At 60.5% G+C, this 23,413-nt stretch overlaps 2 protein-coding genes across 2 annotated transcripts; one reads left to right on the forward strand and one right to left on the reverse strand.

Moving 5' to 3' along the window:
* Positions 1 to 9: 9 nt before the first annotated feature.
* BYSL (bystin like) lies at positions 10 to 4,140 on the forward strand (the record flags this gene model as incomplete). Its single annotated transcript, XM_084275756.1, has 7 exons — positions 10 to 292; positions 434 to 599; positions 1,429 to 1,567; positions 1,899 to 2,032; positions 2,165 to 2,325; positions 2,748 to 2,850; positions 3,491 to 4,140. The coding sequence occupies 7 exons, from the start codon at positions 10 to 12 to the stop codon at positions 3,837 to 3,839; spliced, it is 1,335 nt and encodes a 444-aa protein (XP_084131882.1). The 3' UTR covers positions 3,840 to 4,140.
* A 2,581-nt stretch (positions 4,141 to 6,721) lies between these two features.
* Positions 6,722 to 22,572, reverse strand: CCND3 (cyclin D3). Its single transcript, XM_084275908.1, has 5 exons — positions 22,217 to 22,572; positions 20,093 to 20,308; positions 11,850 to 12,009; positions 10,927 to 11,069; positions 6,722 to 7,755 (listed from the first exon to the last, which is right to left on the reverse strand). Exons 1-5 carry the CDS (start codon positions 22,412 to 22,414, stop codon positions 7,594 to 7,596), a joined length of 879 nt encoding a protein of 292 aa, XP_084132034.1. The 5' UTR covers positions 22,415 to 22,572; the 3' UTR covers positions 6,722 to 7,593.
* Between the last annotated feature and the right edge of the window lie 841 nt (positions 22,573 to 23,413).

The raw sequence follows: 23,413 nt of genomic DNA on the forward strand, positions 1-23,413 counted from the left end.
CCGCTCGCCATGCCCAAGGCCCGGCGGGAGCGGGGCTCCGGCCCCGGCTCCCTGCTGCCGCTGGCCGACCAGATCCTGCAGGAAGCGGCCCCGCGGCTCGCAGCGCGGGGGAAGCGGCGCGGCGGCCGCGCTGGGGAGGAGGAGGAGGAGGAGGAAGGCGGCGGGGAGGGTTATGTGGACTCCCGGCTGTCCCGGCGCATCCTGCAGCAGGCCCGGCGGCAGCAGGAGGAGCTGGAGGCTGAGCACGGCCCCGGTGCGCCCATCGCCCCCAAGCAGCGCTGCGCGGCGCTGGGTGAGCCCCCCCAACCCCTGACCGCCCCCCCAACCTCCCCACCCCCCAACCGCCCCCCGTCAGCCCGGCCACGGGTGTCTGAGGGTTGCGGGGGCCCCGGGCTCAGCCAGCGCCGCTCCCCCCCCCCCCCTCTCCCCGCAGGCCCGGCGGTGCGCGGCCCCGGCTCGGACTCGGAGGACGATGAGGAGTGGCCTTCGCTGGAGAAAGCGGCGGCGGGACGGGGCGAGGAGCCCTGCGGAGAGGTGGCGGTGGACCCCGAGGACGAGAAGGCCATCGAGATGTTCATGAACAAGAACCCGCCGCTGAGGTGAGGACACCTCAAGGAGGTGACAGGAGGGGATCCTCCCCCTCTGCTCTGCCCTGCTCAGGCCCCAGCTGGAGTGTTGTGTCCAGTGCTGGGCTCCCTGGGATCAAACAGACAGGGATCTCCTGGAGAGAGTCCAGAGGAGGGACAGAGATGCTGAAGGGCCTGGAGCATCTCCCCTGTGAGGAAAGGCTGAGTAAGCTGGGATGGTTCAGCCTGGAGAGAAGAAGACTAAGGGGGGGGGGGACCTAATCAATGTTTATCAATATCTGAAGGATGGGATGCAGGGGGAATGGGCAGCCCCTTTTCAGTGTCTGTGGGGACAGGACAAGGGGCAATGGCTGCAAGTTGGAGCACAGGGAGTTCCACACCAACCTGGGGAAGAACTTTTCCCCAGTGAGGGTGAGGGAGCCCTGGGACAGGCTGCCCAGGGGGTGTGGAGTCTCCATCTCTGGAGAGATTCCAGCCCCGTCTGGACGCCTGAGTGATATGTCCTGGGGAGCTGCTTTGGCAGGGGGGTTGGACCCGATGATCATAGAATCATAGAACCCCAGCCTGGTCTGGGTTGGAAGGGACCCCAAGGGTCACAGAGCTCCAACCCCCTGCCACAGGCAGGGACACCAACCTCCAGGCCTGGAGCTACACAAGGCTGCCCAGGGCCCCAGCCAACCTGGCCTTGGACACCCCCAGGGACGGGGAATCCACTACCTCTCTGAGATCTCTTGAGGTCCCTTCCAACCCCTGGGATTCTATGATTCTATGACACAGGGGGGTGAGGGGCTGGATGCTGCCCCTCACAGCCCCTGACCCGCGCCCCTCCTGTGCGGCCCAGGCGCACGCTGGCAGACATCATCATGGAGAAGATCACCGAGAAGCAGACAGAGGTGGAGACGGCGCTGTCAGAGATATCAGGGTGCCCCATGCCCCAGCTGGACCCCCGTGTCCTGGAGGTCTACAGGGGTGTCAAAGAGGTAAGGCTCTGCCCCGGGGCCTGGCCAAAGCCACGCTCAGCCCACAGCCCCGAGCCTGCTGTCCCTCAGAGGCTGGCTGCTTCCTCGCTCCGGGCAGGCACTGCTGTGGATCAGCTGCAGTTGGTGTCATATCCAGCACCAGACATCCCAGAGAGGTTCTGAGTGATGATCTCCTGAGCACCGTGCTTGGAATGAGCTTGGGGCCATCTTCTCTTAGGACCTGGAATGGTCCTTTCTTACCAGAGGCACTAGGGAGGTCACGAGACAAGTCTCCCAGCCCTGCTGTCAGTGCCTCTGTGTCATGGCCTGGCTTGTATCGATGTCTTTTAAGGTGCTGTCCAAATACAGGAGTGGGAAACTCCCCAAGGCTTTTAAAATCATTCCTGCCTTGTCCAACTGGGAGCAGATCCTCTACATCACAGAGCCAGAGACATGGACAGCAGCTGCCATGTACCAAGCCACCAGGTAAGATTTCTGGGAGCTGCTGACATGGGTTGGTTTTGCTTTTTTTTTGCCCATAACTGGAAACAAATTTACAGAACACCAACCTGTCCCCCTCCTTTATCCACAGCTCACTTTGTGCTTTGCTTTTCTCAGGATATTTTCATCCAACCTGAAAGAGAGGATGGCCCAGCGGTTCTACAACCTGGTGCTGCTGCCGCGGGTCAGGGATGACATCACCGAGTATAAGCGCCTCAATTTCCACCTCTACATGGCTTTGAAGAAGGCTCTCTTCAAGCCAGCAGCCTGGTTCAAAGGTAAGGGCTCCCTGTGGGGCTGCTGCTCCCACCCAGGGGCTCAGGGAGGAGGAGATGTGAAAGAGATGCAGGGATTTCCCCTCAGAGGATGGGGCAGCTTCCAAAGCCCTTTGGCAGCGTTTGGGGTGGAGGGGTGCAATGAGCTCCAGTGGATCCTGGCAGGTACTTGGGTTCTTCTGGAGTTTGGTGGCAGGTTACAAACTTTCTCAGGTCTGATCTTGGTCTCACCTGGCAACCTGAGAGTGCTTGTGGCTAGTCACATTTTAGGGGGGATGCTGCAGCCCCTGTAACAGCAGCTGCTGGTGGAGCTGGTATTTCCTGGGATTAGATGTGTCCTGGGACAGAAAGGACCGAGCCCCGGGTCCCGCAGCTCCGCCTGCTGCCGTGGAGACCTGTGGTGCCTGACTCTCCCCTCTCCACAGGGATCCTCATCCCCCTGTGCGAGTCGGGGACCTGCACGCTGCGCGAGGCCATCATCATCGGCAGCATCCTCACCAAGTGCTCCATCCCCGTGCTGCACTCCAGGTAAGGCTCTGGGAGGTGTGGAGAGGGAGGTTCCTCCAAGGGACACTGGTGTGATGCCTCCCATCTGTCCCTCCAGCATCTCAGAGACACAGACACAGAATCTTAGGGGTTGGAAGGGACCTCAAGAGATCATCGGGTCCAACCCCCCTGCCAAAGCAGCTCCCTGTCTCACATTACACAGATAGGCATCCAGATGAGACTTGAATCTCTCCAGAGAAGGAGACTCAACCACCTCCCTGGGCAGCCTGTCCCAGGGCTCCCTCACCCTCACTGGGGAAAAGTTCTTCCACATGTTGGTGTGGAACTCCCTGTGCTCCAACTTGCAGCCATTGCCCCTTGTCCTGTCCCCACAGACACTGAAAAGGGGCTGCCCATTCCCCCTGCAGCCCATACTGAAGATATTGATAAACATGAATAAGTTCCCCCTTAGTCTTCTCTCCAGGCTGAACAGCCCCAGCTCCCTCAGCCTTTCCTCATAGGGGAAAGATGATGCTCCAGGCCCCTAATCATCTTCATTGCCCTTCTCTGGACTCTGGTTTTGGGGGGACACTCAGCTCCCTCTGGCGCTGAGGGCTCAGGGTTTGTTACGGGGTGGCCGGTGGCTTTGGCGCTCACCTCGGTGCTCCCTCCGCCCCCGCAGCGCCGCCATGCTGAAGATCGCCGAGATGCGGTACAGCGGCGCCAACAGCATCTTCCTGCGGCTGCTCATCGACAAGAAGTACGCGCTGCCCTTCCGCGTGGTGGATGCCCTGGTCTTCCACTTCCTGGCCTTCCGCACGGACCAGCGCGTCCTGCCCGTGCTGTGGCACCAGAGCTTCCTGGCCTTCGCCCAGCGCTACAAGGAGGACCTCTCCTCAGAGCAGAAGGAGGCGCTGCTCGAGCTGCTCAAGTGCCACAGCCACCCGCAGATCTCACCGGAGATCCGCAGGGAGCTGGTGAACTCCAAGACCAGGGATGTGGAGGGACAGCAGCCGGTGGCCATGGAGTGAGCAGGGGAAAGCTGGAGCTTGAGGTGTTTGTGGGATGCTGCTGGGAGGCTGCTGTGTGAGTGGAACCACGCGGGAGCAGCCGTCCTGGGAACTGCTGCTGCCGGCGGGGTGCTGGGGACAGGCTGTGCCCATGGGGCTGGGCTGGGCTTCTCCTGCTGCTTGGCACCGGGCAGAGCAGCTCGTGGCCCACCCGGGGACCTGCTGCCACCACCCGGGAGGCTTTGGCCTTTTCCCATGTTGGCAAATAAAACCTGAGCTGTGTCCGTGGGTCAGGCTCTGCCCCACAGCTGCAGCTGTCTGTGGTCACATACACGCTGTCCTGCCCTGTCCCCAGCAGGTGGCAGAGCAAAGCCACCAGCCCCGGCGTTCTTGTGATACTGGGGCCATCCCCCAGAGCAAAAGGACCTGGGGATGCCCCTGTACCCCCTCCTTGTCCCTCCCTGTGCCCTGCCCTGAGCACCCCCCCCCCCGCAGTTGGGTAATGGGTGGGTGGGAACACCCAGAGCCTAAAACCACTTTGAGAGGCTGAGGGAACTGGGCTGGGTCAGCCTGGAGAAGAGAAGGCTGTGGGGGGACCTCATTGCAGCCTTCCAGTCCCTGAAGGGAGCAGAGAATCAGGAGGGGAATGGGCTTGTTAAAGGGCAGAGACTGGCAGGACAAGGGGGATGGAGGGAAGCTGGAGGAGGGAAGGGGGAGATGAGATATCAGGGGGAAGCTCTTTGCAGAGAGAGTGGTGAGGAGCTGGAACAGGCTGCCCAGAGAGGGGGTGGGTGCCCCATCCCTGGGGGTGTTCAAGGCCAGGTTGGATGGGGCTTTGGGCAACCTTGTGTAGCTCCAGGCCTGGAGGTTGGTGTCCCTGCCTGTGGCAGGGGGTTGGAGCTCTGTGACCCTTGGGGTCCCTTCCAACCCAGACCATTCTATGATTCACTTTGAGGGGAAAGCACTGGGGCTGGGTGTCAGCCAGGGGCTGGGTGTCACCAGGCAGCAGCGGGCTGCAGAAGGGCCTGAGCTGTGACACCATTGGGCAGGAGCAGCCCAGCAGTGCAGGCAGCCACCCCCCTGCCTGCAAAACACCCCACCCCGTGCCCCTTCCCCAGGGATTTCCCAAAACCCCAGCTGCCCCTCTGGCCATACCCCTACTCAAAGGCTGGTGAAGCCATGGGCCTGGAGCAGCCTGCTCCCACATGCCTGTCCCCACACACCTGTCCCCACACGCCTGTCCCCTCAGCTGGAAAACCCAGTGGGGGCTTTTTCCTCCCACCATGCGCTGTGCTTACCCCAGGGAATCGCAGGTGATGCCGCAGGGTTGGTGCCTGGTGCCTGGCTGACCCCTGAAACGAGCCCAAAGTCCCACTGCTGTGGCCCGTGGGGAAAAGCCCCCCAGCTTCCCAGGGCTGAGGATGTCCATCCCCTGTGCCCCTCTCCTGAGCTCCCCTCTCCTCCCAGGACAGCTGCCCTGGCAGGAGGAGCCCCGTGAAGCGGAGCAGCTCGCAAAGCCCAGCTGCCCAGGGCTGGTCACACACTGAGGCACCTTGTCCTTCCATCCACGTTTTACCTCCTTCCTTCAAAGATGCCCGAAGCTGCTGAGCAGGAGATGGCCTGACCTGGCATCCCACCCGCTCTCACCCAAGCTGCTGTAGCCTGGATGGGTGAGAGGGAAGCTTCAGCGCTCCTGGGGGGGTGAAATTGCTGCCTCCTCCCCGCAGCCACTCTCTGGGCAGGCACTTTGCCTGCAGGAAGGTGTTTGCTTCCATGTTGATCCAACCTGGAGCTGTCCCAGGCCCTTTGGTGAGTGCAACGCATCCCTGGACCGCTGCAGCATCTTACCTCCACCTCGCCTGGTTGGGAGCTGGTAGGTGCTGTCCTGCCTGCCCGTTCCCTGTTTCATCCTGCTGCTGCATTCCTGGGAAACAGGAGGGTCTGGAGCATCTGGGAGCAGCCCCAGGAGCTCCCCCCTCCTTGCTGGGGTGAGAGGGGCACCTCTGAAGGGGACGGGGAGGCCGAGGACTTCCCTGGCAGCCCCCAAGGCAGAGCACAGAGCGCAAAGGGAAACCCCAGAGACCTCCATCCTCATTTAAAATACTTTATTGAAACATCATAGGGTCCTCTGATGTTCCCAGCAGTGGGATTCCCGTAACACCAAACCACTTTAAATTAGACACAAAAAAAAAACAACCCCAAAAATGCAACTTTCTTTTTGTACAGACAGGCTTTGCACAGCACCCCCCCCCCCTCCCCAAACCCCCCCCAGCCCCCTGCTAGCAGGAGTCAGCAGCAGATGGCTCTTCCTGACAAATCAGCTCGTGAAAGAACAGCAGCCCCACCTTTTTTTCCACCTGATAAAGACTTTTTGTTTCTAGTGGCACCCGAAAAGGGAAGATTTCCACCTCCTTTTCTACCTCCCCCACGGGAGGACAACAGACACAGATTCACGTGTCCAGAGGTCACACCAAGCAGCAGAATCCCTGCAGAATCTCTCCAGCTTCTCCTGGTTAATACAAATCTAGATGGTTTTTTTTTCTCTTAGAAAAGCAGCATTATTTTTTTTTCTCATTTTAATCTTTTTTTTTTCCTTTCCTTTTTTTTTTTTTTATGGAAAACAATACAAAAAGAAGACTCAATGCAAATCGCTCTCTGACCCAAGTGCACAGCAGATTTCCCACCCTAGAAGGACACAACTCAGATCCCTGGAGGCAACGCAGCCCCCCCCCCCTTCCTGCACGCCATCCAAGATCCCTGCTCTGGAGGAATGAAGATGCGTCTCAGACTATAGCAGCACATTCAAATATAGTTCTTAAAAACCTAATTGGGTATCTAAAGCTAACTATAAAAAAATACACCCACCCCCCCCCACAAACAAATCCCCCCAAAAACCAGCCAGCTTCCAGGTGAGAGTCTCCCACTGCCCAGGGAGAGAGGGAAGGGGATGAAGGGTGAAGGCACTCGTTTGGATAAGGAGACCAGCAGCTGGGGTGAGGAACCACAGTCTTCCTCCCTCGTTTCCCAGCAATTCACAAATAAATTAAGCAGCCTCAATGGAGCAGCAAAAAGCTGAGGGAATTGCTCTCAAGGCGAGGACTTCTCCTCTGCTATCAGCACAGATGTGGAGCACGTGTCCCTGCCCCTGGCAAGCCAAAAACCTGCAGATTCCCAAATCCAACGGCAACAAGAAACAAGCCACACGTTCCCCCCCCCTCCAAGCAGAAGCAGCCACCCCAGGAGCCACAGCAATCCAGCGTGAAGCAACTGGGAGCAAGGGCTCCCTCCTCCCAGGCACTCGTAGCACCCCAGGCTGGGGAGGGAGGGGGGGGTTACAGGGGTTTTGGTCGCTAGCCCAGGGTTGGAAGCTCGCTCTGCGGGACTGAGCTCACATGGGGCTGGGAAGTCATCACAGTGAACACCCCAGAGGAGACAGCAAACAGCGGCCAACCGGGCTCTGAGGAACACAAACTTGGGGAACAGCCTTTTTACAACTTCATCTGAGGGGTCCCATCCCCCCACCCCCTCCCCAGCCACCCCTGTGCCCCGGGCACCACGAGGACAGTCGCTTCGCCCCGACCTCGCAGCAGCGAGCGCCGCCAGCCTGGCCACCCGCTCCAAAGGGGGATGAGCCACCAGCTCCTGGCTCTGTGCTCCTCAGCGCGGCAGCGGGGCGCTGGCGGGTGGGTAGGTGGGATGCAGCAGCGACCTTGGGGTGTCCGGGGCGAAGTCCTGTTGCGGCGGGGCTGGGAGGCTCTGGGGAAGGGGAGGCTGGTCACAGGTTGACGTCCGTGACGTCTGTGGGCGTGCTGGTGGGCTGGCTGGCCGAGTAAGCAGCAGTCTTGGCGGCGCTGTATTCCTTTTGGCTTTGGGATGCCTGTTTCAGGCTCTCGGCTAAGGCGGCTTCGATCTGCTCCTGACAGGCTTTCAGGCAGTCCTGCGGGAGAGGGAGAGAGACAAGAGGCTTCAGTTCTCCGCTGCTTAATGCTGGGAGCCTTAGAAATAGCTCTGAGCAGCTGCTGGGCTACAGCTCTGGCCACTGGAGCATCTAAACACATGAGACAAAGAAGCTCTTTCTCCAACAAGGGGCATCTCCAGCTTGGCTGCGCTTCAGGCCCGGCCCCAGGAGGAGAAGGTCCATGCTCTGGTTGTCTTCTCCCCACCTCCCTGCTCGGCCACATTCTTGAGAATGGACGTTGTGCCCATCAGAGCTCCCAAAGCATCTGGGCTGGTGGCTGGACACAGCGTGCAGCTTCAGCAGCTGCAGACCCAGGGGGTAGCGCAGAGCAGCTCCGTGGATGCTGCTGGCGACCTTCACAGCCCAAACTTCCCCAACCCAGGAGCCGTGGCTGGTGTGCAGCAGCAGCAGCAGCACAGGGGGTACATGGGGACTGTGGGACCCCACCAGCCCCGCTCTCCTGGAGCTCAGCACGATCCTGCATCTCCACCATGACCAACCCCTGCTGCAGAGGAGCTGCCTCTCCCTGCATCCCTGCCAGGACAAGGTGAGCCCCCCCACACTCCCCACTCCATCTTGGTGCCCTGCCTGATGCACACCACATCACTTTGGGCATCCCAGATCCAGACTGTTCCCTCCAACACTATGCAGCGTCGACGCTGGGTCGTTACAAGAACGATGCTGCAGCCACGCAGCTTCTCAAGAGGCTTTTACCCTCCTGCTTCTCCCCCTCTGGGGAAACCCAGAGGACTCACCCACACCTCCCCAGGGAACCCAGCACTGCAGATACACCAGCCCCACAACAGAAGGGTGCAGGGTTACACCAGCCTATCACTTATAATAAAAGCAAACCTTAAACCTTCCCTCCCCCCCCCCCACCCCCCCTCCTGGTTTTCTCCTCACACAAGCTGTAAAGAGGAGGAAACTCCTCCAGTTTAACACCAGAGCACCAAGAGCCACCGGGCACACCCCAGCCTGGCTCCCACCCCGTGTTTCGGCTCTCCCCAGGGGTGGCATTTCACACCTCGCAGCTGGATGCCGCCGCGGGGCCGCCGTGCGCTGGCTGGATACTGTCAGAGCCCCACACGTCTTACCAGGAATCCACCGCCGGTTCTTAGAAACTGACAGAGGATGTGGCGAGCGAAAATAGCAACGCCCACCTCCCCTTCCCCGCAGCGCTTCCCGTCAGCAGCGCGGCCTCCAGCCTGCCCGCAGCCCTGGGGCACGCTCGCTGCAGGGCCTCCTGCCCGTGGCCAGCCTGGCCCCTGGCTCTCTGAAACCAGGCTGGTAGTTTGGAGGGGAGATGCTCAAAGGTGGTAGTGGGGATGTGTCGTCTCCAGGGCTGTTGGGGAGGGAAAGGCAGGGGGGTGCAGCTCAGCTCGCCCCAGCTGCGTGCCCCCTACTCTGCAGGGTGGCCGTGCCATGGGCATGTGCTCAGGCACCCAGTGGGGCTGCACCTGCTCCATATGGGATGAGGGCTGGTCCAAGCTTCACCCAAAGTGCTGCCACAGTCCAGTGTGGAGCCAAAGGGGGAAACTGAGTCACAGCCTGGGGACACGGCGATGCCAGGTTCAGGGAGAAGCAGCACAACCACAAACATGGCAGGCTGAGGATGAGCGCTTCCCCTGGAGCCCTGCAACGCTGCAGACACATCCCCAGGGCTTCCTTCTGCTACAGGAGCTGGGCAGGGGGCTGTTTGTGCAGCACCTCACACCCGGCCAAAGCTGTGGGGCAGAACAGAGATGCTCTCTCCAGCCTGAGGAGGAACAAGAGTGGGCTGGAGGGCACCAGAGATGTGCCGAGCTCCATTTCAGCTCCCCTCCCTCAGTGGTGACCTTCCTGCTTCCCACCTGTTCCCTCTCCCAGCCCCAACCTGAGCAGGTTTCAGTCCCTGCCCCATTCACCACAGCAGCTTGTGAGCAGCTGGCTGCACCGCTTCTCTCTTCATAAAGGCAAACAAACAAAACCAAAATTAAAAGCCACACCAATAAATCCTGCCCCATCCCCTCCCTGCCTGGACAAAGCCTCACCGCAGCCTCCCACCCGGCACCTCTCCCAATTCCCGGCGCTGCTGTCAGGGGACTGTAACTGACCCCCCACCTGGCTGCCAGCATCAGTGCTCGGGCAGAAGAAAGGATCAAAAGGGGCCCCTGGCAGAAGGAAAGATCCTGATGGCTTCACTGCAGCAGGAGGGACCCTCAGAGGGTGCCCCTGCCCTGTTCAGAGGGAAGCAGAGGGTGGGAGACACCCCCCACCATTCCCCACGACCCCGTCAAAGCTGCTGTACCAGCACCCTGGAATGTTTTGTGCCCCCGACCCCCTTCCCACCCCGGTCTGGGCACCTGCAACCAGATACCAGCAGAGCTCAGCAGATGCCGAGCCCGGCTTCTCCCTCCGCCCCATCCCACCGTGTCAACCCGATCCCGCCAACACCTGCCCGTGCAGGGAACAGACGTTCCCCTTTGTGCTGCTCTTCAAAGGCTCCTGAGCTCGTCCTGCTCTGCACAGGCAGCACCAGGGCCAGGAGCCAACAGCAGCCACAGGACTGACCAAGGGCACCGTGTTTCGAGAGGCTCACTCATCTCCAGGCACCCCTCAGAGCAAGGGGGCATCATAGAATCCCAGACTGGGCTGGGTTGGGAGGGACCCCAAGGGTCACAGTGCTCCAACCCCCTGCCACAGGCAGGGACACCAACCTCCAGGCCTGGAGCTACACAAGGTTGCCCAGGGCCCCAGCCAACCTGGCCTTGAACACCCCCAGGGATGGGGCACCCACCCCCTCTCTGGGCAGCCCCTTCCAGCCCCTCACCACTCTCTCTGCAAAGAACTTCCCCCTGATATCTCATCTCACCCTTCCCTCCTCCAGCTTCACTCCATCCCCCTTGTCCTGCCAGTCTCTGCCCTTTAACAAGCCCATTCCCCTCCTGTTCCTCTGCTCCCTTCAGGGACTGGAAGGCTGCAATGAGGTCCCCCCACAGCCTTCTCTTCTCCAGGCTGACCCAGCCCAGCTCCCCCAGCCTCTCTCCACAGGGGAGGTCATTACAACCAGCCTGATCTCTCCCTCCAAGGAGGGCGAGCAGCAGAATGAGGAAATGTTCCCCCCAGCTCCAGCAGCAGAACCCACCGTGCTCTTCCCCTGGGAACACTCACCACCTCCGTGCCCGTGATGCTGGCCAGCAGCTCGGTGATCGCCTCCCCGGTGAAATCGTTCACGGAGACCGTCAGGCCGTGGATCGCCGCCCCGATGCTGCCCGTCGCGATCATGGACGGGGGGTACATGGCAAACGTGTAGTCTAGAGCCAGGACAGGGGCAGGGGAGGAAGAAGCCGTTAGCCAGGGGGTGTGTGTGTGGTCAGTTCTTGGGACTGAGATGTCCAGGGCAAACTAGAGAGCGGCAGGCAGAGGGGTGTCTGCAGCTGGGTGGGGAGAAATGGGGATGAAGCACAGGGAGGCAGCCTGAGTGGAAGAGCCAGAGGCTTCAGTAGGGCATCGCTCTGGGCCCATCCCATAAGAGGCCCTGAAGGTGAGGTTCCTCTGGGGATTTAAGAGTGAGGCTAAAGAAGCTCAGATTCAACCCTGTCTCTACCCTGGACTCAGGGTCACACACTCAGCAGGTTGGAAAAGCTCTTTAAGCTCATCGAGTCCAACCGTCCCTGTCCTGTGCTGACCCAGATCCCTCAGCACCTCATCTCCCCTCTGTTAAACACCCCCAGGGGTGGGGACTCAGCCCCCTCCCTGGGCAGCCTGTTCCTCAGTGGGGAGGTGTGGGGAGGACTCCCTCCCAACAGCCACAGCCTGTGCTGAAAGTGGGGTGGCACAGCGGCTTTGCTTTCTCCTGACACCTTCCAGGCACCCACTAAGACCCCCCAGAACCATTATCCTGCTCTTTCAGGGATGGAAAAGTGCATCATGGAGCAGCAACGTGCTCCCATTTGCATGCAGGCTGGCATCCAGCCCCCCCACCCCACCCCAAGAGCCAGGGCACTGGAGGGCAGCCCCAGGTCCCCCCTGGCTGGAGCCCAGCCCACCCTCCCCAGCAGCATGGGGTGGCTCTGGTGGGAGGAGGAGCCCACCTGTGGCACACAGGGCGATGAAGGTCTGTGCGTGTTTCTTCACCAGCTCCATCTTGTCCTTGGGCAGTGGGAGGTGATGGAGGATGTGAGCCAAGAAATCATTTGCGATCACCGAGACCAAGTCCCACTTTAGCTTCTCCAGGACCAGAACCTCCCAGTCCTGCAGAGTCAGACAGACAGACAGGGTGTTATTCAGCAAGACAGGGCCGGGCAGAAACACTCACCGGGTCCAAGGGCAGGTAAGGTACGTGGGGAAGGGATGGTGGAACAGAGCAATCCATGAGAGAGGGAAGGAAAGAAGGAACATCCCTGCTCTGGGACTACAGCACAACCCAGCCTGGAGCTGTGCAAAGCCTGGAGTGAGGATCAGCCATGGAAATGGTAACTCTGGATTCCTCTTTCCAAGGTGCTGCTGGGTCAGTCTTTGATGCTCCTCTGCTTTGCACAGCTGCTCCAACAGCCCACAGAGGGAGAACCACAGCAGGCACCTCACTCCTGGATTCCTTCTCCACTCCCCAAAGGAGAGGCTGATGTCCTGGCTCCCAGGGCCAAGCCCCCCTGGGATGAGTGCCTGTACAGCCCCAGGAGCGCAGCAGCTCACCGGTCTGTGGCAGTGTGTGGACATCCTCCCACAGCTCCACTGCTGCCCTGCCAGCCCCTTGGCACAACGTGCTGCAGCAAGGGGCAGTGAGGGAAATGGGGGAGCTCTGAGGGCTGCATCCAGCCAGCACAGACTCCTCAGATATTCACCCCCTCAAGAGCACAACCAGGTTCTGCAGTCTGTAGCCCCAACAGACACACGGGACTCCAGAGGTCCCACACCAGGCACTGCCAAGTCGGCAGAACCTCCCCTGTTCCTCATGCCAAGAGCCTGCAGCCAGCTCAGCAGAGCACCCACAGCAGCTCCTCTGGGGAAGAGGCACCCCCTGGGCACCCTGACCCCCACTTCTCCCACTGACACACGAGCGATGGCTGCAGGAATGGGCCAGGTGGTGGCTGCTGACGTCTCCATCCCATGTTGTGGGGCTCTCCCCAAGCACCTAACAGCAGTAGGTAGGGTAGCAGCCCCCATGAGCCAGGCTCTGTGGAGGCTGCAGGCTGCTGGGATGGTGGGAAAGCCAGGTGCCCCCTGTGAACTTCAGCTGGAGCCTGGGCTGCTCCTCATCTGCTCAGCCCCAGGCAGGTTCTTCCAGGTCTGGAAATGAGCCCAAGTCCCACCCAAGGATCACCATGGGGGCACCAATGCACCCACCCAGCAACACAGAAGCAAGGGGAGCCCTGCAATGAGAGCCTCAGCACAGAATCTGGGACTCCTGCATTCAGTTCCCTACTCTGCCATCACTGCCCAGGTCTTTGTCACTGAACTGACCTCAGAGGCTGTACTCATACTGGTCTTGCTGGGCTGGGCACCTTTGGTGTTACATCTGGGTACCACCAGACCATCAACACAGCGGTCTCAGGAGAGGCCAGCAGCATCCTCCCAGGATCATTTCCCTTCCCATCCCAGCAGGAGCATCATGGGCTGCCATCCACCTGAGCCTCTCCACACAGAAGATGCCCCTTGTCCCTCCTCCCCACTAGCAGAGGGTGACAGTGTGGGTGCAGGTTCAGAAGGATGGAGCTGAGTCGGGGTCTGGACTGGGGTAGCTCCATTTCAGGTCTAGTCCTACCCAGCAGAGTATCAGTTCAGCCTGCTACACCTTCTCTGCTTTCCAAGCCAAATCCACAGGCTAAAAGCAAGAGGAATCTTCACAGGGAGGTCTGGAGCCTGAGGATCACAGCACAGGTCACTGGGGGTGCATGGCTCAACAGGGTGTGAATGGGTAGTGATGCCCACTGGTTAAACTCTGGCAGCACAGCAACGTGCCACAAGGAAAGAGCTGCTGGAGATGGGAAGCTCAGAGTGACACCCCTACCTGTTGCTCATCTGGAACCCACCAAGGGCTGGAGAGCTGTCTGCGTGCTCCTGTGTCAGCCTGGTCTCTTGGGAAGGGGCACAGGATGCTGCTGACACCTTCAGGGTTACTGTCCCAAGGGCGAGGGGCTGGGGCAGCCCCATCCTGACCCCTCTGCGTGAGCTGGGAGCGTGGCCCTTCCACAGACCCAGGGAGAAGGTCAAAGGGATGAGCTGGGGATCGCTGCTTGGGAAGCAAACCCACAGGAGATCGCTCCAGCGAAAAGGGGGCTGCTCCTGAGCACCAGGGGGACACCAGCCCAGCACCACCCTGGCTCTGGCTCCTCACCTTTCCCCCCAGAGCTGCAAGAAGACACCAGGGACACACGATGCCCACACTGGTGTGGCAGAGCCTGGCCCTGCTGGGCCACGCTTTGCCCTAAGGAGAAGATCCAGGGTGCAGACCAGCTCAGCCAGGAGACCTCCCCTGGGTCCAGCTGGTTCCTGCCACACCAGGACTGACCTGGGACAACAGCCTGTCCACCTGCAACGCACAAAAGCAGCTCTTCTCCAGCTACTGCAGAGGTTCATCCTTCTTCTTAAAGAAAACCCCCCTCCTTGTTCCAAAAGGCCTGATCCCAAGCCCCAGCCAGCACTTTGAGATGCCAGCTGAAGGCGCCGGGCGCCAAGGACTGTCACCAGCTCACAGGATTTAGCTCAGGGAAGCTTCTCTCCTGCCAAACCACCCCGCTCCTCGCTTCTCTCCTGCTAACCCTGGGGACTTCCTGCTCCCAGGGCAGCATGTCAGAGTCTCTGAATCGCTTTATCTGTGGAAGCAGCAGAACAAAAGGCTGCGAGGAGATCAGCAGGCAGGTCTGCAGCACCAAGCACGGCTCAGGACAGCAAACATCCTTTTCCTGGCATTCTGTTTTGCACCTAATTGAATCAGTCCCTGCCTGCCTAATGAAAGAGAGGAAGAAAGTGGAAAATGTTCCTTTGTTTCTCCAGCTTGTGGAGCACTGGCTGCTCGTGGAAGGGCTGCAAGCTGCTGCTGCTGCTGCTCATGGAGCATCGGGAATGCTTTGTGTGTCCCCCCCCTTCTGTAAGATCCCCCAGGGGTGAGCTCCATGCTTGGCCAGTGTCTCTAGGGATGGAACTGCAGAGCAGCTGAACTCCCCCTCTGCAAGCTTGCTGTATCCCACAGAAATCAATTCAACTAAGGAAAGAAGGAAGGGAAGCAGTGGTGACTCCCCATCGCCTCCCCTGCTCTGATGGGGTGACTCAGGGCACGTTGTGTTGCAGCAAAAGAGCCTCAACCCCCTGGCTGCTGCCTCCATCCTCTCCAAAACAGACCCAAGTCCAGCAGCAGACAGCAGCTGACTGAACTCACAGCTCTGAGAGGGCAGACTGGGATGTGACAGCCACAAGCAGCTTCCCTCCTCTCGGCGTAGCTCTGAACAGGCGGCTCTACCCTCAGCAACACCCACACAACAACCTCTGCCTCCGGGGAGCCCATGCGAAGCCGCGGGGCTGAGGCTGCGCAGGGAGCAGAGCCCAGCTCCCCTCTGCAGCAGCCCAGCCCGGGAGGAGGAGGAGGAGGAGGAGGAGGAGGAGGAGGAAGTCGCGCTCGACGCTGTCGCTGGCGCTGATAAGATGCCACTTCACGTTATCAGCTGAGGGGCTGAGACACCAGGGGAGAGGGAGAGGGAGAGGGAGAGGGAGAGGGAGAGGGAGAGGGAGAGGGAGAGGGAGAGGGAGAGGGAGAGGGAGAGGGAGAGGGAGAGGGAGAGGGAGAGGGAGAGGGAGAGGGAGAGGGAGAGGGAGAGGGAGAGGGAGAGGGAGAGGGAGAGGGAGAGGGAGAGGGAGAGGGAGAGGGAGAGGGAGAGGGAGAGGGAGAGGGAGAGGGAGAGGGAGAGGGAGAGGGAGAGGGAGAGGGAGAGGGAGAGGGAGAGGGAGAGGGAGAGGGAGAGGGAGAGGGAGAGGGAGAGGGAGAGGGAGAGGGAGAGGGAGAGGGAGAGGGAGAGGGAGGGCTGAGCTCCCCTCGTGCTCGCGAGCTGACTCAGAAATAGAGGGTGGGGAGAGCTGCTGAGGTTGCCTCTGGCCACCCACCCTACCCAGCAGCAGGGACACAGCTACAGGAATGAGCAGCCCTGAACGTTCTGCTTGCAGATGGGCAATTTGGGGCAAACGTTTTGTTTCCATCCCCTGGCCAGAGGGTCGAGGTGGATGTCACAGGGTAAAAGGTGCCAACTCTGGCTGCAGAAACGGTCGCACCTACCCAAGCCATGGGACAAGCAGAAGGTAAAATGGTAAATGCAATGGCTTCTGGAAAGTCAGTGCTCTGTCTGAGGGGACACCCCTTTCTGCTCAGCCTTTGCCTCTCATTTTCACTCCTCCCAGCCTGGCATCACTGCTGCTCCCCCGTGCCCAGGGTCTTTGCTAGGGAATGCCTGGCAGTTTGCAAAGCTGACCTCAAGTCAAAGAGTCTCTACAGAGAGAGTGGTGAGGGGCTGGAACAGGCTGCCCAGAGAGGGGGTGGGTGCCCCATCCCTGGGGGTGTTCAAGGCCAGGTTGGCTGGGGCCCTGGGCAACCTTGTGTAGCTCCAGGCCTGGAGGTTGGTGTCCCTGCCTGTGGCAGGGGGTTGGAGCTCTGTGACCCTTGGGGTCCCTCCCAACCCAGCCCAGTCTGGGATTCTCTGATTTTGGAAGCAAGCCAATGTGTTAGGAGCAAAGCAGGCACATGAGGGTGAACTTCAAGCAGCTGAACCCCCTCTTGCATGGGCCAGAAAAGCCTCCAGTAAAGAAAGAAAAGGAGAAAAGGAAAGGTGGGTTAGATAACGCCCTTGGCAGAAATCCAACTTCCTCCGAATGGACACGTCCCTCGTTGCACCATTTCCTTCTCCCTAGAATAACTTCATCAAGATCTTGATTGAGATGTGTCCCTTTCTAAACCGCTGAGCTGGTGCCAAGCATCCTTACAGGAGGAGGAAGCAAACCTAGGGGGAAAGTGAGCCAGCTTCCTCTGAAAGGCTGGGGAGGACACGCTGGGAGCTGAAATGGCACCGATCCGTGAGAAGAAGCCAGGATGCACCCTTGTCCAAACCTTGAGGAAGGTCCCCTTCCCCTCCCCACCCTCTTCCACAGCAAGATTGTGAAAGAGAAGTTAAATGACCACGGTTAGCACAGAGGAGGCGAGCAGCATCTCGCCCTGGTTTTGTAATCGGGGTATTTTAACTCTTGTCTGCTCGCAGAGCCAAGGCAAATCCTTCAGCCACCTTCAGACCTCACCCCCTCACAGCAGAGGGCAAGGGGAGAGGTGAGTGGGATCTGCTCCAAACAGGGGCTGAGCATCTACCAGAAGCAAGTCTTGTGGTGGCAGGGAGATGACCACCACCCACCACCACCAGATGATGGGCTGCAGAGCGTATCCTGCCCAGCATATCCTGCCCAGCCATCCCCAAATGCCTCAACACCTGGTGTGTGATGCCTTCTGCTATCTACCCCCTTAGGAAAGGGAAGAGGGATTCTATTTGCCTGAGTATCTTTGGCTATTGCAAGAAAGGACCATCGACCCCCACAACAAAGCTGTTCCTCGTCCACCTCAACTGCAGATGGACTCTGAGGATGGAAGAGCTTTGTACCACCTGTCTGGCTCTGCCTCGTGTTGGGAGTGTCCCAGAATCCTGATGGGGAATGAAAGCACAGGGAAGGAGAACTCCAATATCAAGACTTCAATGAGAAGTGAGCAACAGGCAGCAGACAGCACTTTCCTCCTTCACCTGTACCTCACAGAGCCATAGAATCACCTGGGTTGGAAGAGACCCTCAAGATCATCAAGTCCAACCACAGCCTAACCCTGCCTGACCCACCTCTAGACCATGTCCTCAAGCACAACCTCCCACAAGCCTTTTAAACCCCTCCTGGGCAGCCTGTGCCAGTCCTTGGCAACCCTTTCAGTACAGAAAATCCCTCTGATTGCCAACCTAAAATTGCACTGGGGAGATTGAAACCATTTCCTCTCATCCTACCACTTGTTACCTGAGAGAAGAGCCTGACCCCCACCTCCACACCCTCCTCACAGGTAGCAGCGGAGATGGATGAGGTCACCCCTCAGCCTCCTTTCCTCCCAGCTCCCTCAGCTGCTCCTCACAGGACTTCTGCTCCAGCCCCTTCCCCAGCTTCACTGCCTTAAACTTCGTTGCCTTGGAGGCAGGAGAAGGGAAGATGAACACTGTGCTTGGCCACAGCTTCCTGCGACAAACCCCGCGGCGGCGGAAGAAATAAAGACGCCTCAGAGGGAGGAGGCAGCAGCATCTGAGCAGGAGGGTGAAGGAGAGAGCCTCCCAGGGATGCCATGCCCACCACCCACCTCCACCTCTCCCAGCTGAGCTAGGAAGCTCAGGATTCAGCTGGAAAAAGCAAACCCTCACCAAGGGTAAAGCCCACTGAGCTCCCCAAGCCTGAGGCTCTGCAGGGCAAGGGCCACGCTGTGGGAACTGCTAGAAGCTGCTGTGATCACCCCCCCACCCTGCTCTGCAGGGATGAGGACAGCAGGATGCTGGAGTCGGGATCTGAGGGAGACACAAGAGGTGGAGCGTGGCAGTGAGTTCAGCTTCCTGCACCCCACCTTCCTGTTGGGTGGGGAGCTGCTGGGTGGCTCTGAAGGGAGCTGGAATGTGACGCTGGCCCACAGCACACCTCCTGCTCAGCCCTGCACCAGGGAGCACCAGCCTTGCTCTGACGTGCAGCCCACTCACCTACAAGGCTGCTGAGCGCCTTCTCCTCAGCCTGTCACCTCTGCAACACAGACAACTTTCACTGGCCCAGCAGCCCAGTGAATGCAAAGCAACTCCCAGTCTCCCCCCCATCTTCTCCCAGCTAAACCCTCACCCCCTCACCATCACAGGCCCAACAAGAACCTTCTCTGACCGGCTGGGATTCGCTCCACGTGATGCATCCCAGTCCTAGGAAGACCCCTGTGCAGCCTCCAAAGCTGCTCTCAAGGATGCAGCTTTCCCAGCAAGGCAGGAGGAAGCCTCTGCAGAGATTTGGTGGCAGCCCCCCCCCCACCCCTCAGCAGGATGCCACATCCACATCCAGAGCGACGACGAGCACTTGTGTTTCCCTCTGTGCATCCCCATCCTTCCCAATGGGAAGGATCCACGTAGCTTTTTGGTGAGTGCTACTGAAGGTGGCAACCAGCCTCAGCTGATGGCAGGGAGAGGTGTGGAGGGGAGGGGATTTTCCCCAGCTTTCACTGGCACTTGGGAAAAAAACCACGTTCATAGCAGAGTTCCCCAGTTACCAGAACTGCCTTCTGATTCACACCTGAGAATTTTGTGGGTTCACCCCCCCCACCACCACCCTGGAGACCAATCATACTCCGATCACCTCCCCCTCCCTATTAAATAGACATCTAATAAGGCAATGACTAACCCTGAGAGGCTCTCAGAGACAAACTGTCTCCAGGGATGTCTGTTACCCGAAGCGAGGTGGCCATTTCCTCCCCAGGGCTCTGAGCTGGCAGCACGGGAGGTCCCCAAGAAAAGGGGTTCTCCAATCTCCTCCCCTCTTGACAGAGTTGAACTCGGGAGGTTTGGATCTTTGAGCTTGGATCAGAGAAGAGAACACTTTGGCCTTTTGCCTTTCAAAGCCCACGTGGCTTTTGCCCCAGCGTGCCATGGGAGAGGTGATGCAGCCCTGCTTTAACTGGAGGGGATGGAGCAGGACCTGGGCAGCAGCGAGCTCCCACTCGTTCCCATCATCACTGAGCAGCCTCCACAGCACAACCCAGCCAGCCAGATCCCCCCCCCACCTCATCTCACTGGGTAACTTCACCACTTCAAGCCTCATTTCTCCTCCTGGGGTAGAAACACATCACCTCCCATGCTTCTGCCCCTCTGCAGTGGGGGCAAGTGAAAGCTGCACAACCCACCCACAGCCCCCACCTCACGCCCCGCCGGGTGCGCAGACAGGAGCCTTTGTTCTCCAAAGCTCCTGCTTGAGAGCAAAGCAGTGCCTGGGAGTGAGCTCAGAGTTCAGAGCAGCAGCTCTGCGCTGGCAACCAGAGCTCCAGGCACAAGGAACTTTCCTCCTATCCCAGAGGTGACAAAGCTGCTTCCCACAGCAAGGAGTCTGCCCAGGAGGGAAAGGTCTCCACCAACAGACATCACCAGCCATGGGGGGTGAGGAGGTGAGGAGGCTGGTTGGGGAATGCAGAGCAAGGTGAAGAAGTGAAAGAAAGAGAAGAGGAGGAGGCACAGAGGCAGGTAGGCTGCCAAGCAGCAGGATGCAGGAGATAAGAGAGCTGGGGAGGGGGTGGAGGGCTCTTTGAGATAGGGGTGGTTACCAGGAGCTGCCGAGGCGTGATGGAATTGTCTGTGTAAATGCAGAGTTTCTCCACGGTCAGGGGCATGGTTTCTCTCAACTTGGAAGCCAGCAGCATGCAGACTGCTCCCAGGAGCTGCAAGTGACTCTTCCTCACAGGGACTAAGGACAGGTAGCGATCCACGTAGTTCATGGCCAAGGGGAAGACCTCTTCTTCACACTTCTGCTCCTCACACACCTGGCAAGAGCCAATGGCAAACAGGAAAATACAACTTAAAACAAAGAAAACAAAAAGCAAAGCCAAGAAAAGAAGGAAGCTCTGATGAGCACAGGAGACCCCAGGTCCTGCCTGCCCCACAGCTTCAAAGCTTCTGGTCATGATGGTGTTTCACACTTATCTGCAGGGCTCTGGAGGTGCAGTAAACGAGCTGCAGTCATTCAGCCTCCAACATTGGTGCAGTCACACCAGTGATTCTGACCAGTGCCTTAACTGTATCTTCCCATGGAAAGCTGCAGAGCTTACCTGGGGCTAGAGAATGTGTACAAATAAGACTAAATTAACTTTATTTGGCTTCTTTTTTAACATCCCCTGTTGGGGATGTCTCCAGGCAGCTGTACTGCAAAGCTGCTGTTCTCTGCTCCACGGGGACTGGGGACCTCTGGAGAAAAGGAGCAGTTCTAGCCTGTCTCCAGCTGGAGACCTCCCAGGACAGGACCCAGGGCAGCTTCCAGCACTTCCACCTCACCAGTGACAGGAGAAGAACCAATGACAGAGCCCAAATCAATGGTGGAGTCCCAAAGTCCTGCCTGAGCCACACTCATCCCACAGCCACAGACAGAACCCAGGAGCCCCAAACTTCAGTCCTGCCCTCTTATCTCTCACCCAGTACCCCCCACACCGGTCATCTTCGACTTCCTTCTTTCAAAGCAACCAGAAAAAACCCCCCATCTGAGGTTTCTCCTCAAACAGCAGCAAACACCACCAGTCCCCTTCCAGCCTCCCAACAGCACCAGGGGACACCACCACTGCCAAGTGTCACCCAGCATCACCTCCCCCTCGCCCGGCCCTGAGGGCTGCCCAGGCAGCGCTTGTCCACCGCCCCTTTTTCAGGAAGGGAATGCCACAAACACAGCCCGGCAGCGGGGAAGGGGGGGCAGAGGAAACGACAAACAAACCCTTGAGAAAACGAGACGGTCGTTATTCTGCCTGCCAGAAGCAGGAGGCTCCCCACCGAGAGCCGCCAGGGTGGGGAGCAGGCGGGCTCCATCCCAGCATCACTTTGCCCTTCGCAGGAGCTTTCTTGGGGCTGGTCGTTCTGACCATCTCAGGAGGCGTCCTGGGAGATTCCCCCCCCTCCCCAACAAACTGCATCCCACAGAGAGCCACGTTCATTTTCATTTAGGGAAGTCAGCGGTAGTGATATTACTTCCCCCTCCCCGGCTCCCCCCTCCTCCCCAGGCTGTCTCTGCCCGGCTGGGAAAGGCGGGTCCCCAGCTGAGCTCTCTGCCCAGTTTTGGGGAGCAGGGTGCAAACAGGGGGGGAAAAGGGGGGGGGGGGGGCGGTAGACAGCAGCGTGGCAGCACATCACCCCCTCCCCGGCTCCCCCTCCTCCCCAGGCTGTCTCTGCCCGGCTGGGAAAGGCGGGTCCCCAGCTGAGCTCTCTGCCCAGTTTTGGGGAGCAGGGTGCAAACAGGGGGGGGAAAAGGGGGGGGGGCGGTGGACAGCAGCGTGGCAGCACATCACCGGGGTGGGGTGAGCACGGGGGGGGATGGAGGGTCCTGCTGCTCCTGCGTGGGGCAATCACATCTTCCAGCACTCCCAGAGATGCTGCCCCACCGCAGGCTGCCTTCCTCCCCCCCGCCTCCTTCCTCCTTCCTCCCTACCGGTATAACCCCCCCCCCATCCATACCGGAGACCCCAGCGCGTATCAACGGGGCACTTCAGGGCTTTTCCTGTCCCCTGGATTGTCCCTTTCACCCCTGCACGGGGCGAAGGGCAGCCAGCGCTTCCCTCCTGTGCTTCCCCCCCAGCCCCAGCTCTCTCCCGCCGGGGCAGCAACGCAACCGCGAAGGGATGGGCGAGGAAAAAGCACCGGTGACCGGGCAAGGAGAACCGGAACCGAAGCGGGAGAGGAGGCAGCCGTACCTCCAGCATCCAGAAGGCCAGCATCCTCCGCATGTAGGGCTTGATCTCCCGCTGCGTGCAGTGGAAGTAGAAGACGCCGGGGCTGTAACGCTCCTCCAGGTTCAGCAGGTTCTGCAGCACCCGCCGGTCCCCGAGGAGCTCCGGGTCACGGCCGGCGCGGGGTACGCGGGGCACGGCTTCCACGCACAGCAGCTCCATGGGCGCCGGGCGGTGCGGGTCGGCGGGCGGGGCGGGCGGTGCGGGGGGTGCAGGGGGGTGCAGGGGGGTGCAGGGGCTCGGCGGCCGGTGCAGGGGGGTGCAGGGGCTCGGCGGACGGTGCAGGGGTGCGGGTCGGCGGGCGGTGCGGGCGGTGCAGGAGCTCGGCGGGCAGTGCTGGGCTGCGGGTCGGCGGGCGGTGCAGGGGTGCGGGTCGGCGGGTGATGCAGGGGTGCGGGTCGGCGGTGCAGGGGTGCGGGTCGGCGGGCGGTGCAGGGGCTCGGCGGGCAGTGCAGGGGTGCGGGTCGGCGGTGCAGGGGTGCGGGTCGGCGGGCGGTGCAGGGGCTCGGCGGGCAGTGCAGGGGTGCGGGTCGGCGGTGCAGGGGTGCGGGTCGGCGGGCAGTGCAGGGGCTCGGCGGGCGGTGCAGGGGCTCGGCGGGCGGTGCAGGGGGGTGCAGGGGTGCGGGTCGGCGGGTGGTGCAGGGGCTCGGCGGGCGGTGCAGGGGCTCGGCGGGCGGTGCAGGGGGGTGCAGGGGTGCGGGTCGGCGGGCAGCCACCACCACGCCGGCTCCGCTGCAGCCGCCGCGGGACGCCGGGAACTGGCAGCGCTCCCAGGGCGGAGCCACCGCGCACCCTGAGCCGGGGCGGCGGGGTGGGCGGGGCCTCGGCCCCCTCCCGCCAATCCGCGGGCTCCCCGCTCGCAACGCGCCAGACGCGGGCGGTGGCCACGCCCACAAAGGGGGCGGGGCCTGCGGCGCGCCGGCGGGCTGGTAGCACGTGGAGCGGCCGTGGTGCTGCTGCCATGTTGGGAGGGAGGGGGGAAGGAAGGGGGGGGGAGGGGGGGAGGAACCGGGACCGGCCGTTCCCGGGCTTCCCCCTGTCCTTCTACCGCAGCGACCGGCCGCCTGCCCCGGTACCCCCCCCTTGTAGCCGGGGGTGCCCAGCTCCCCCAGGGCAGCCAGGCTGCAGGGCAGTGCCGGGGGTTGCAGGGCAGAGGCTCCT

Source organism: Gallinula chloropus (assembly GCF_964237585.1).
Source record: "Gallinula chloropus genome assembly, chromosome: 27".
In the NCBI taxonomy this organism is placed as follows: Eukaryota; Metazoa; Chordata; class Aves; order Gruiformes; family Rallidae; genus Gallinula; species Gallinula chloropus.